This window comes from Heptranchias perlo, unplaced genomic scaffold (genome assembly GCF_035084215.1).
Source record: "Heptranchias perlo isolate sHepPer1 unplaced genomic scaffold, sHepPer1.hap1 HAP1_SCAFFOLD_50, whole genome shotgun sequence".
NCBI lineage: Eukaryota > Metazoa > Chordata > Chondrichthyes > Hexanchiformes > Hexanchidae > Heptranchias > Heptranchias perlo.
In genome coordinates, this window is record NW_027139516.1 from 8,415,532 (window position 1) to 8,427,892 (window position 12,361).

At 49.0% G+C, this 12,361-nt stretch overlaps 1 protein-coding gene across 2 annotated transcripts; it reads right to left on the bottom strand.

The window, feature by feature from the left end:
• Positions 1-1,633: 1,633 nt before the first annotated feature.
• Positions 1,634-8,985, bottom strand: LOC137314022 (NACHT, LRR and PYD domains-containing protein 3-like). 2 transcript variants are annotated; one of them, XM_067979713.1, is made up of 6 exons: positions 7,580-8,985; positions 5,942-6,028; positions 5,606-5,776; positions 5,279-5,449; positions 4,687-4,854; positions 1,634-4,514 (listed from the first exon to the last, which is right to left on the bottom strand). In XM_067979713.1, the coding sequence occupies exons 1-6, from the start codon at positions 8,983-8,985 to the stop codon at positions 4,427-4,429; spliced, it is 2,091 nt and encodes a 696-aa protein (XP_067835814.1). In that variant the 3' UTR covers positions 1,634-4,426. The 2 variants fall into 2 exon arrangements, with proteins under 2 accessions (XP_067835814.1, XP_067835816.1); XM_067979715.1 differs by lacking the exon at positions 5,942-6,028.
• Between the last annotated feature and the right edge of the window lie 3,376 nt (positions 8,986-12,361).

Here is a 12,361-nt window from a genome sequence, read left to right on the forward strand (position 1 = left end):
TCTGGGATCAGTCTGGTGTGACTGCATGCACTGTAGGATCCCTGGGTGCAGTCTGGGATCAGTCTGGGGTGACTGCGTGCACTATTGGATTCCTGGGTGCAGTCTGGGGTGACTGCATGCACTGGATTACTGGGTGCAGTCTCGGATCAGTCTGGTGTGACTGCATGCACTGTGGGATTCCTGGGTGCAGTCTCGGCTCAGTCTGGGGTGACTGCATGCACTGTGGGATTCCTGGGTGCAGTCTGGGATCAGTCTGAGGTGACTGCGTGCACTCTGGGATTCCTGGGTGCAGTCTGGGATCAGTCTGGGGTGACTGCATGCACTGTGGGATTCCTGGGTGCAGTCTGGGATCAGTCTATGGTGACTGCATGCACTGTGGGATTCCTGGGTGCAGTCTCGGCTCAGTCTGGGGTGACTGCATGCACTGTGGGATTCCTGGCTGCAGTCTGGGATCAGTCTGGGGTGACTGCGTGCACTCTGGGATTCCTGGGTGCAGTCTGGGATCAGTCTGGGGTGACTGCATGCACTGTGGGATTCCTGGGTGCAGTCTGGGATCAGTCTATGGTGACTGCATGCACTGTGGGATTCCTGGGTGCAGTCTGGGATCACTCTGGGGTGACTGCGTGCACTGTAGGATCCCTGGGTGCAGTCTGGGATCAGTCTGGGGTGACTGCATGCACTGTGGGATCCCTGGGTGCAGTCTCGGATCAGTCTGGGGTGACTGCGTGCACTGTAGGATTCCTGGGTGCAGTCTGGGATCAGTCTGGGGTGACTGCGTGCATTGTGGGATCCCTGGGTGCAGTCTCGGATCAGTCTGGGGTGACTGCGTGCACTGTGGGATTCCTGGGTGCAGTCTGGGATCACTCTGGGATGACTGCTTGCATTGTGGGATTCCTGGGTGCAGTCTGAGATCAGTCTGGGGTGACTGCGTGCACTGTAGGATTCCTGGGTGCAGTCTGTGGTGACTGCGTGCACTGTCGGATCCCTGGGTGCAGTCTGGGATCAGTCTGGGGTGACTGCGTGCACTGTAGGATTCCTTGGTGCAGTCTCGGAGCAGTCTGGGGTGACTGCGTGCACTGTGGGATCACTGGGGACACTCTGCGCATTTTTTTTGCCATTTTTCCAAGATGGTAGCCGTACTTGCTGCCATTTTGTCTAAGATGCCGATGTGCTGGTCGTGTGTCAATACACACATATCGTTGCTATCGTTATTGTTGTTGTGGTGCCCATTGTCTGCCTGAGAAGGGACCGGCCGCGGACCCCACTACAGGGGATGGACCAATGCCTCACCTGGAGGCGACCAATTGAAGCATTCCCCAGAGGGGACCAACCGAGGTCTCCTGCTCAGGCTGCAACCAAACAGGGCCCACGTCAGTTCGGTCTGTTCACTGCCCTGGGGTTTAATTTCTTCTCTGGGCCCTGGTTTTGGGGCCTCGGTTTAACATGTTCCTGTTCGATTGTGACCCATGTCGAGAAGTGAATGATGCCAAAAATTGCTCCCTGAACTGTCTTCGATCTCCCAGCTCAGATTGGATGAGTTCACCTCACCGACCATTAATTCGGATCCCCACAAACTGCTGAGTGAATGGATTAACACTTTCTGACCAAATCTTCAAAGAAGGCAGAGGGAAAATCATGCACAACAGCGATTTATTGACTTGGAATTCATAATTATCATGATTTAAACTTTGAGTATACCAATAATAATACATATAAACAGTTGTAGACAGGGGCATCTGAGAATTTAAAAAGATAATTAATAGGCAGATACTTAAAACAATGAATAACCGATTGTAAAAGTAGCTGAGAGTATCACCGTAATTCAGCATTAGCTGGATCACTGATTATCACATTATAGTTCAGATCAGTGTCTGACACGACAGCAGATTGGTGAGACTTATTTAGGATTCAGTATATAGATATCTGACAATTTACCCCACAAGATCGCCAGCCTAAGGAATCGAGGAGAGAATAAATTCATCCCGCGCGTGAGAGCAAAACGGGCGATAGTGAATTGGCAGCTCGTTTTCGACTCTGACTGATTTTATTTTCAATTGACTGTTGCTTTTAACGATGAGATGGACCCCTCTGCCCATTTTAGTGGACGGAACAGATCCAGCAACATGAACACAAGAAGGCATGGGGAGTCCTTGGTGTTCCGATGAACATTGATCCAACATTGACCGAGTGTCCCACTGCAGCCCAGACTGAGACCCACCCTGGGCCCTTCCTGTCTGTACATTGACCCAGTGTCCCACTGCAGCCCAGACTGAGCCCCACCCTGGGCCCTTCCTCTCTGTACATTGACCCAGTGACCCACTCCAGCCCAGAATGAGCCCCACCCTGGACCCTTCCTGTCTGTACATTGACCCAGTGGCCCACTGCAGCCCAGACTGAGCCCCACCCTGGGCCCTTCCTGTCTGTACATTGACCCAGTGTCCCACTGCAGCCCAGACTGAGCCCCACCCTGGGCCCTTCCTGTCTGTACATTGACCCAGTGTCCCACTGCAGCCCAGACTGAGCCCCACCCTGGGCCCTTCCTCTCTGTACATTGACCCAGTGTCCCACTGCAGCCCAGACTGAGCCCCACCCTGGGCCCTTCCTGTCTGTACATTGACCCAGTGTCCCACTGCAGCCCAGACTGAGCCCCACCCTGGGCCCTTCCTCTCTGTACATTGACCCAGTTTCCCACTGCACCCCAGACTGAGCCCCACCCTGGGCCCTTCCTGTCTGTGCATTGACCCAGTGTCCCACTGCAGCCCAGACTGAGCCCCACCCTGGGCCCTTCCTGTATGTACATTGACCCAGTGTCCCACTGCAGCCCAGACTGAGTCCCACCCTGGTCCCTTCCTGTCTGTACATTGACCCAGTGTCCCACTGCAGCCCAGACTGAGCCCCACCCTGGGCCCTTCCTGTCTGTACATTGACCCAGTGTCCCACTGCAGCCCAGACTGAGCCCCACCCTGGGCCCTTCCTGTCTGTACATTGACCCAGTGTCCCACTGCAGCCCAGACTGAGCCCCACCCTGGGCCCTTCCTGTCTGTGCATTGACCCAGTGCCCCACTGCAGCCCAGACTGAGCCCCATCCTGGGCCCTTCCTGTCTGTACATTGACCCAGTGCCCCACTGCAGCCCAGACTGAGCCCCATCCTGGGCCCTTCCTGTCTGTACATTGACCCAGTGCCCCACTGCAGCCCAGACTGAGTCCCACCCTGGACCCTTCCTGTCTGTACATTGACCCAGTGTCCCACTGCAGCCCAGACTGAGCCCCACCCTTGGACCATCCTCTCTGTACATTGACCCAGTGCCCCACTGCAGCCCAGACTGAGCCCCACCCTGGGCCCTTCCTGTCTGTACATTGACCCAGTGTCCCACTGCAGCCCAGACTGAGCCCCACCCTGGGCCCTTCCTGTCTGTACATTGACGCAGTGTCCCACAGCAGCCCAGACTGAGCCCCACCCTGGGCCCTTCCTGTCTGGACATTGACACAGTGTCCCACTGCAGCCCAGACTGAGCCCCACCCTGGGCCCTTCCTATCTGTCCATTGACCCAGTGGCCCACTGCAGCCCAGACTGAGCCCCACCCTGGGCCCTTCCTGTCTGTACATTGACCCAGTGTCCCACTGCAGCCCAGACTGAGCCCCACCCTGGGCCCTTCCTCTCTGTACATTGACCCAGTGACCCACTCCAGCCCAGACTGAGCCCCACCCTGGGCCCTTCCTGTCTGTACATTGACCCAGTGTCCCACTGCAGCCCAGACTGAGCCCCACCCTGGGCCCTTCCTGTCTGTACATTGACCCAGTGCCCCACTGCAGCCCAGACTGAGCCCCTCCCTGGGCCCTTCCTGTCTGCACATTGACACAGTGTCCCACTGCAGCCCAGACTGAGCCCCACCCTGGGCCCTTCCTGTCTGTACATTGACCCAGTGGCCCACTGCAGCCCAGACTGAGCCCCACCCTGGGCCCTTCCTGTCTGTACATTGACCCAGTGTCCCACTGCAGCCCAGACTGAGCCCCACCCTGGGCCCTTCCTCTCTGTACATTGACCCAGTGACCCACTCCAGCCCAGACTGAGCCCCACCCTGGGCCCTTCCTGTCTGTACATTGACCCAGTGTCCCACTGCAGCCCAGACTGAGCCCCACCCTGGGCCCTTGCTGTCTGTACATTGACCCAGTGCCCCATTGGGGACCATCCAGCCCCGGATATCCGGCAGAATCAGCGCTGTGGGACCGGGTGACTGAGTCTCGTGACCCTGTCGCTGGGCCTCTGACGTCACAATGGGAGACGACGCTCGCTCAGCTCGAGCTGGAAACCGTTAAAGGGCCGTTCGGATTTGAACCTGGAGCGAGGCCGGTTAAAGGGGAGGGACAGAGAATCGGCCAAAAATGTTCATATCATGAGACCAGGAATGGTTCTAAATTGAAATGTTCATATTTCCACTCTCAGTCCGGGTCTGGATTCCCGCAGTGACTCCAGGTTTCTCTTTCCGTTTGGACAGAACAGTTTCAATGACAGCCTGAAACAGATTAAAGATTAAACAGGAAAAAAACAGATTGAACAACAGTGTAAATAACAGGGAGACTGGGGTTAATATTTCAATAATAATTACAGATAAATATTACCCATAAAAGGGACTGAATCCCACTGATATTTTATTTATTACATTAAACATTAACACAAACACTCACCCGATCTGCTCCAGACTCTTGCGGGTCAGTATGAGGGAGCGGAGAGCGGGGACAGATCGGTCTGTGAAGGAGTTTGATCCCAGGGACAGATCCGTCAGTGACCGGTTTGTGCTGAGAGCGGAGACGAGATCCTCGGTACAAGAATCTGTGAGACCGACATCATCCAGACTGGGGATCAGAGAAAGAGAAATAACAGGAATCAGGGTGAATCCTGAGTGTTTATTAATAACACTGATACTGATATTAATAAACACTGTACATTATTAGTAACACTACTACTGATACTAATCATAATGTAGTGTTTATTAATAACACTATTACTGACAATAATAATGTACAGAATTTAATAACGCTATTACTGATACTAATAATGTACAGTGTTTAACACGATTATTAATACTAATAAAGTAGTGCTCATTAATAACACTATTACTGACATTAATAATAATGTACAGTGTTTATTAATAACACTATTACTGGCACCGATAATAAAGTACAGTGTTTATTAAAAACACTATTATTGATACTACTAATAATATACAGCGTCAGACATCCAGTTATTATAAACAAAATCTCACACAGTGATACTTACTCCAGTTCCTGTATTTTACAGTCCGGGTTCCTCAGAGCCGCAGACAGTAGTTTCACTCCTGAATCTCCCAGTTTATTATAACTCAGGGTGAGAACCGTCAGTGACAGGTTTGCACTGAGAGCGGAGGAGAGATCCTCGCTACAAGAATCTGTGAGATCATTACCCCATAACCTGGAGATCAGAGAAAGAAATTGGAGATAGACAGAGACGAACAGAGATAACAGGAATCAGAGTAAATTCCCAGTATTTATTTATATTATTATGACTGATACTGACATTCATGTACCATGTTCAGCATCCAATTAATATACACAATCTGGTACTTACCCCAGTTTCTGTATTTTACAGTCCGGGTTCCTCAGAGCCTCAGACGGTAGTTTCACTGCTGAATTTCCCAGTTTATTATTGCTCAGGTCCAGACCCGTAAGTGACCGGTTTGTCGTGAGAGCGGAGGAAAGATCCTTGATACAGGAATTTGTGAGATCGTTATCACATAACCTGCAGATCAGAGTGAGAAAGGAAGAGACAGAGACGATCAGAGATAACAGGAATCAGAGTAAATTCCCAGTATTTATTTGTATTATTATTACTTATACTGACATTAATTTACAGTGTCCAGCATCCAGTTATTATAAACACAATCTCACACAGTCTGATACTTACTCCAGTTCCTGTATTTTACAGTCCGGGTTCCTCAGAGCCTCAGACAATAGTTTCACTCCTGAATCTCCCAGTTTATTGCTCCCCAGTCTAAACACAAACAGACCGAGAGTGAGAAACAAACTGAATCCAATCCCCGATCTGATACAATTTTTCTCTGATATTACAGGAAACACTGAAAAATCTTTTGGAAATTAATAACCAGATTTCCCTGTCACTGACAATGAATCGCACTCTGTCCGACGCTCCATATATTCAGGGACTGTCAGTAAATGTATTTATTAAATAAACTGCTGTCTGTGTGAAGCCTTTAAATGTCCCTTATTCCGGTCTCATCCCCTGATGATCAGAATTACCCTCCTGGAGGTCAGTGACCGGTCCCGTCATGTTTGGGGAAACTTGACTCATTTCTGCTGCTTCTTAAATTCCAGATTTTATGGGAATGGGGCGATTTTCCCCGAATTAAATGATAAAGCGGTGATTACCTGTACTTTATGCAGTATTATATTAATCTGTATAATATCTCGGGGTGAGTTATATTGTGAAACGACGCTAACTGCTGCTGTAAAATCCGTCCCACAGGATTTTATGTCACAAGGAACGTTTATTGTGTTCTGTTACAAGTTTTCAATGTCCCTGCACTCCGCGATTATAGGGGAGGGGAGTCTCTCTGTTTTATCACATTAAACTGGCTCTACATTTAGTTCAGGTGTAACGGGCCTGACAGTTCTTGGGAATTTTCTGAAGTTCCGTCGCCGAACAGAGCCTCTCACAAATGAGGGCAGATTATGGGTAATTCCCGACACTGCCCCTGGTTCACCCAGGAGCCTCCCGCTGTGTGTGGGGCCTCACCGCTGGCCGGTGTGTGTCTGTACTCCTGGGCTCATATCCCACAACCCGTTCGATTGGAACCTTTTTACCGGCAGATTTTAGTTCACAAATCCCACTGAAGTGTCGGCCTGGATTAATGAGCGAGGGGCCTGAATCCACGACCTTCTGACTCAGAGGCACGAGTGCTGCCAGCTGGGTGAAGAGATGGTGGATGTATTGGAGAGTGTGAAGGGCAGTGTCATTGATGAGTTAAGATAACATACCGACGTCCAACGGGGAAAGCTCAGCCCGCCCATTGACGGGTGTGTGCCCGAAAGCTGTGTTTTGCTCTTTGTTACTGAATGATTGGAGTTTCTGCTTCCCTCTCCTGCACACGTTGACAGTCCGGTGTCACCTGCACCCACACCTCGGTAAGAGGGAGGGATGCTCCGACACACAGACTGCTCAGTTAGTGTTGGCCAACGTGGAAGTAATAGTGAGAAGAAATCTCTTCAATGGGCGTATCTCCGACAGTAAGAAAAACAGCAATAAATATTATTTATTGCAATTAAATTATCAGACTCTTTCAGTGACCTGTATTTACTGATCCGATAAAGACTGTAAAATCCCGACTCGTTCACAAGGATCAATTTTAGATTCTTCAGTCCTGAGGGAATTACTAACCGATCCTCTTATCATTTGTCATGTTTGGGTTGAATCTGCTTCTCTCTGGTTTAACAGAACTGTTTGTTTCCCTTCATTATGGAGCAACAATACAATTTGTGCCTGTTTTACAATTGGCCTAACAGTTAGAGACAAATAAACAGTTACCTCAACACCTGGCATTTGTGCACTACGGTTCCCAGCCGCTGGAGTCCTTCACACTGGATGGAGCATTTCTGTAGATCGAGGTGTTTTATTGTATCACAGAGTCCAATGACATGAGACAGCACCGCACAGTCAATCGGGGTCAGTCGCAATCCACTAAATGTTAGTGTTTCCATCGATCCCACTGTGACCCGAGCCAGTGTTTGATTCTGAGACTCAAACAGGTAGTGGAATGTGTTCAGGAGGTCCCTTTTCCCAGTTTCACTCTCTGTTTTTCCAATCTCTCTTTCAACCTTCTCCTTCACCCAGTCAATCACTCCGCAGATTTTTTGATGAAGAAATGGACCCAGAAACTCCTCCAGGGGCCGAGCTGACTGTGAGGAGGAGAGACCAACAACAAAACGGAGAAATATCTCAAATCGCCCATCTTCCTTGCTGTGGGCTTCACTGAGGAGTTTCCGGATGTCCCCTGGATCTGCAGTCAGGAATTGTGCGAGTGCGGCCACAAACTCTTGGATGGTGAGGTGCGGGAATGTGTAAACCACACTCTGGGCAGAATCATCTCTCTCCAAAAGTTCCATCATGAACCCAGACAGGAACTGGGAAGGTTGCAGATTGTACTTGATCAAATCTCCATTTCTAAACACAATCTTCTTCTCGGAGACTCCACTGAAGGCCATCTCACCGATCTTCAGTAACACATCACGGGGGGATTCAATCTCTCGGCCATGGTTTTTCAGAATGTTGTAAATATAGTAGGAATATAGTTGGGTGATGGTCTTGGGAACTCGCTGCTGTTTCCTGTCTCTTTGTGTGAAGAAGGGACCCAGTGACAGACAGAGGATCCAGCAGTAGGAAGGGTTGTAACACATGGTGTACAGGAGCTCGTTCTCCTCCACATGTTTGAAAACAGCTGCTGCCACCACCTGATCTTCAAAATACTTGTTGAAATATTCCTTCCGTTCTTCACCAACAAATCCCAGGATTTCAGCCCAGACACTGATCTCAGCCTTTTCCAATAAATGTAATGCAGTGGGGCGGCTGGTCACGAGCACTGAACATCCTGGGAGCAGCTTGTGCTGTATTAAACTGTACACAATGTCAGACACTTCACACCGGTCTTCAGGATCTGTGCACATGTAATCAGCCTCTGTATTTATCCGATTGTTATCAAAATCGATACTGTCCTTGAATTCATCTAAACCATCGAATATAAACAGTAATCCCTCTGGGTTCTTCCAGAGCTCTCCCAGAATATTCCTAAAGTAAGGATACAGATCTAGTATCAGATTCCTCAGGTTTATTCTACAGTTAATTGCGTTCAAATCCCGGAATTTAAAACTGAAAACAAATTGAAAGTGTGGGTATATTTTCCCAGTGGCCCAGTCATAAACAATCTTTTGTACCATTGTTGCTTTTCCAATCCCCGCGACTCCACTCACTGCTGCTGAACTCCCAGATTTGGATTTTCTCCGGGAAAAACTGCTCTCGAACAATTGGTCAGTTCGGATTTTTTCCAGTTCTCTCCGGAGATGTTTCTCTCTCCACTCTTCATGGTCTCGGCCTCTTGCCAGCAGTTCATGTTCTACAAGTGTCCGATCTCGAACAGTAGAAATGACCGTTAGCTCAGTGTATAGAGTGACCAGCTGGAAAATCTTAACCTTCTCCTTTATTCGGATCGTGTTCACTCTCAGTGTTTCAGTTTGGACCCGGAGTCTTTCCTTGTGTTTCTATTGAACATCTTCAATTTGAACAGACAGAAAGTGATTCTCAATGGTAGTTGTATTAACATAAAAACAAATTCTCAATATCACTTTACTATTCAGTAAAATGTTCCGAGATTGAACTCCCAGCTTCAATAGAGGTGCGAGCAGGAAATTAAACTCTGTTACTGGAAACCTCGCTTGAAAGTGAATAATGGCGGAGAAAAGTTTCAAATCCTCACTTGATTCTAATATTTACTGAACATGGAGATTTCTATGAAGGTGATATTTTCCCTCTGATGATTAATACTATCAGCCCTGCCCTGTACCATGGACATCTCGTTACAAATCCAAACGTGATTCTTTTATACGAAACTAGAGGTTCTCGTAGAATAATTTATGAAACCGTCAGTGGTGCTGACCTTTGCAGAAATGGGAATTGGGGTATTGGGTATCAGTCGGAAAGGGATAGCTTGTGAATGGGCAGATGTTTCACTCTTATTGTATCGGACCTCGGGCAGGTTATATGGGATATTGTGTGCATTGGGAGAGGGATTGACTGTGAGTTGACAGAAGTTCCACTGTTATTGTATCAGACCTTAAGCAGGTTATCTGTGATATTGTGGCCATTGGGAGAGGGACAGACTGTGAATGGACAGAAGTTCCACTGTTATTGTATCAGACCTTAGGCAGGTTATCTGGGATATTGTGGGCACTGGGAGAGGGACAGACTGTGAATGGACAGAAGTCCCACTGTTATTCTATCAGGCCTTGTGCAGGTTATCTGGGATATTGTGGGCATTGGGAGAGGGACAGACTGTGAATGGACAGAAGTCCCACTGTTCATGTACCAGATCTCGGACAGGTTATCTGGGATATTGTGGACATTGGGAGAGGGACAGACTGTGAATGGACAGAAGTCCCAATGTTATTGTATCAGACCTTGTGCAGGTTATCTGGGATATTGTGGGCATTGGGAGAGGGAGACTGTGAATGGACAGAAGTCCCACTGTTAATGTATCAGACCTTGCGCATGTTATCTGGGATATTGTGGGAACTGGGAGAGGGCCAGACTGTGAATGGACGGAAGTCCCACTGTTCATGTATCAGATCTCGGGCAGGTTATCTGGGATATTGTGGGCATTGGGAGAGGGATAGACTGTGAATGGACAGAAGTTCCATTCTTATTGTATCAGTCCTCGGGCAGGTTATCTGGGATATTGTGGCCACTGGGAGAGGGACAGACTGTGAATGGGCAGAAGTTCCACTGTTGTTGTATCAGACCTTGTGCAGGTTATCTGGGATATTGTGGGCACTGGGAGAGTGACAGACTGTGAATGGACAGAAGTTCCACTGTTGTTGTATCAGACCATGGGCAGGTTATCTGGGATATTGTGGGCACTGGGAGAGGGACAGACTGTGAATGGACAGAAGTTCCACTGTTATTGTATCAGACCTCGTGCATGTTATCTGGGATATTGTGGGCACTGGGAGACGGACAGACTATGAATGGACAGAAGTCCCACTGTTAATGTATCAGGCCTTGTGCAGGTTATCTGGGATATTGTGGGCATTGGGAGAGGGACAGACTGTGAATGGACAGAAGTCCCACTGTTCATGTATCAGATCTCGGGCAGGTTATCTGGGATATTGTGGGCATTGGGAGAGGGACAGACTGTGAATGGACAGAAGTCCCAATGTTATTGTATCAGACCTTGTGCAGGTTATCTGGGATATTGTGTGAATTCGAGAGGGACAGACTGTGAATGGACAGAAGTCCCAATGTTATTGTATCAGACCTTGTGCAGGTTATCTGGGATATTGTGGGCACTGGGAGAGGAACAGGCTGTGAATGGACAGAAGTCCCACTGTTAATGTATCAGACCTTGCGCATGTTATCTGGGATATTGTGGGAACTGGGAGAGGGCCAGACTGTGAATGGACGGAAGTTCCACTGTTGTTGTATCAGACCTTGTGCAGGTTATCTGGGATATTGTGGGCACTGGGAGAGGAACAGGCTGTGAATGGACAGAAGTCCCACTGTTAATGTATCAGACCTTGCGCATGTTATCTGGGATATTGTGGGAACTGGGAGAGGGCCAGACTGTGAATGGACGGAAGTCCCACTGTTCATGTATCAGATCTCGGGCAGGTTATCTGGGATATTGTGGGCATTGGGAGAGGGATAGACTGTGAATGGACAGAAGTTCCACTGTTATTGTATCAGACCTTGTGCAGGTTATCTGGGATATTGTGGGCACTGGGAGAGTGACAGACTGTGAATGGACAGAAGTTCCACTGTTGTTGTATCAGACCATGGGCAGGTTATCTGGGATATTGTGGGCACTGGGAGAGGGACAGACTGTGAATGGACAGAAGTCCCACTGATATTATATCAGGCCTCGGGCAGGTTATCTGGGATATTGTGGGCACTGGGAGACGGACAGACTGTGAATGGACAGAAATTCCACTTTGACCCTGAGAAAAGGTTCCGTCCCCTCACCCTCTCCATCACATAGACCGCCTTCTTTCACCTCCATATCACCCGCCTCCTCTACCCACTCAGCCCATTTGCTGCTGAAACCCCCATCAATGTCTCTATTACCTCAAGACTCAACTGTTCAAAGGCTCCCCTGACCAGCCTCCCACCTTCTGTAAACTTGAGCTCGTATCCAACGCGCACCAAGACCCGGTCACCCATCACCCCTGTGCACACTGATCTACATTGACTCCCGGTTCGGAAAAGACTCTATTTTAAAATTCTCATTCGTATTTTAAAATCCCTTCATGGCCCTCGCCCCTCCCTGTCTCTGTGATCTCCTCCAGTCCTGTGATCCTCCAATTCTTGCATCTTGCGCCTCCCCGATTTCCATCACTCCGCCACTGGTGGATTTGCCTTCAGCTGCCTAGGCCCTAAACTCTGGAATTCCCTCCCTAAACCTCTCCGTTTCTTAACAGAAGTCCCAATATCATTGTATCAGACCTCTGGCAGGTTATCTGGGATATTGTGGGCACTGGGAGAGGGACAGACTGTGAATAGACAGAAGTCCCTCTGTTTAACCTCGGTGGTGGGGAAACTTTT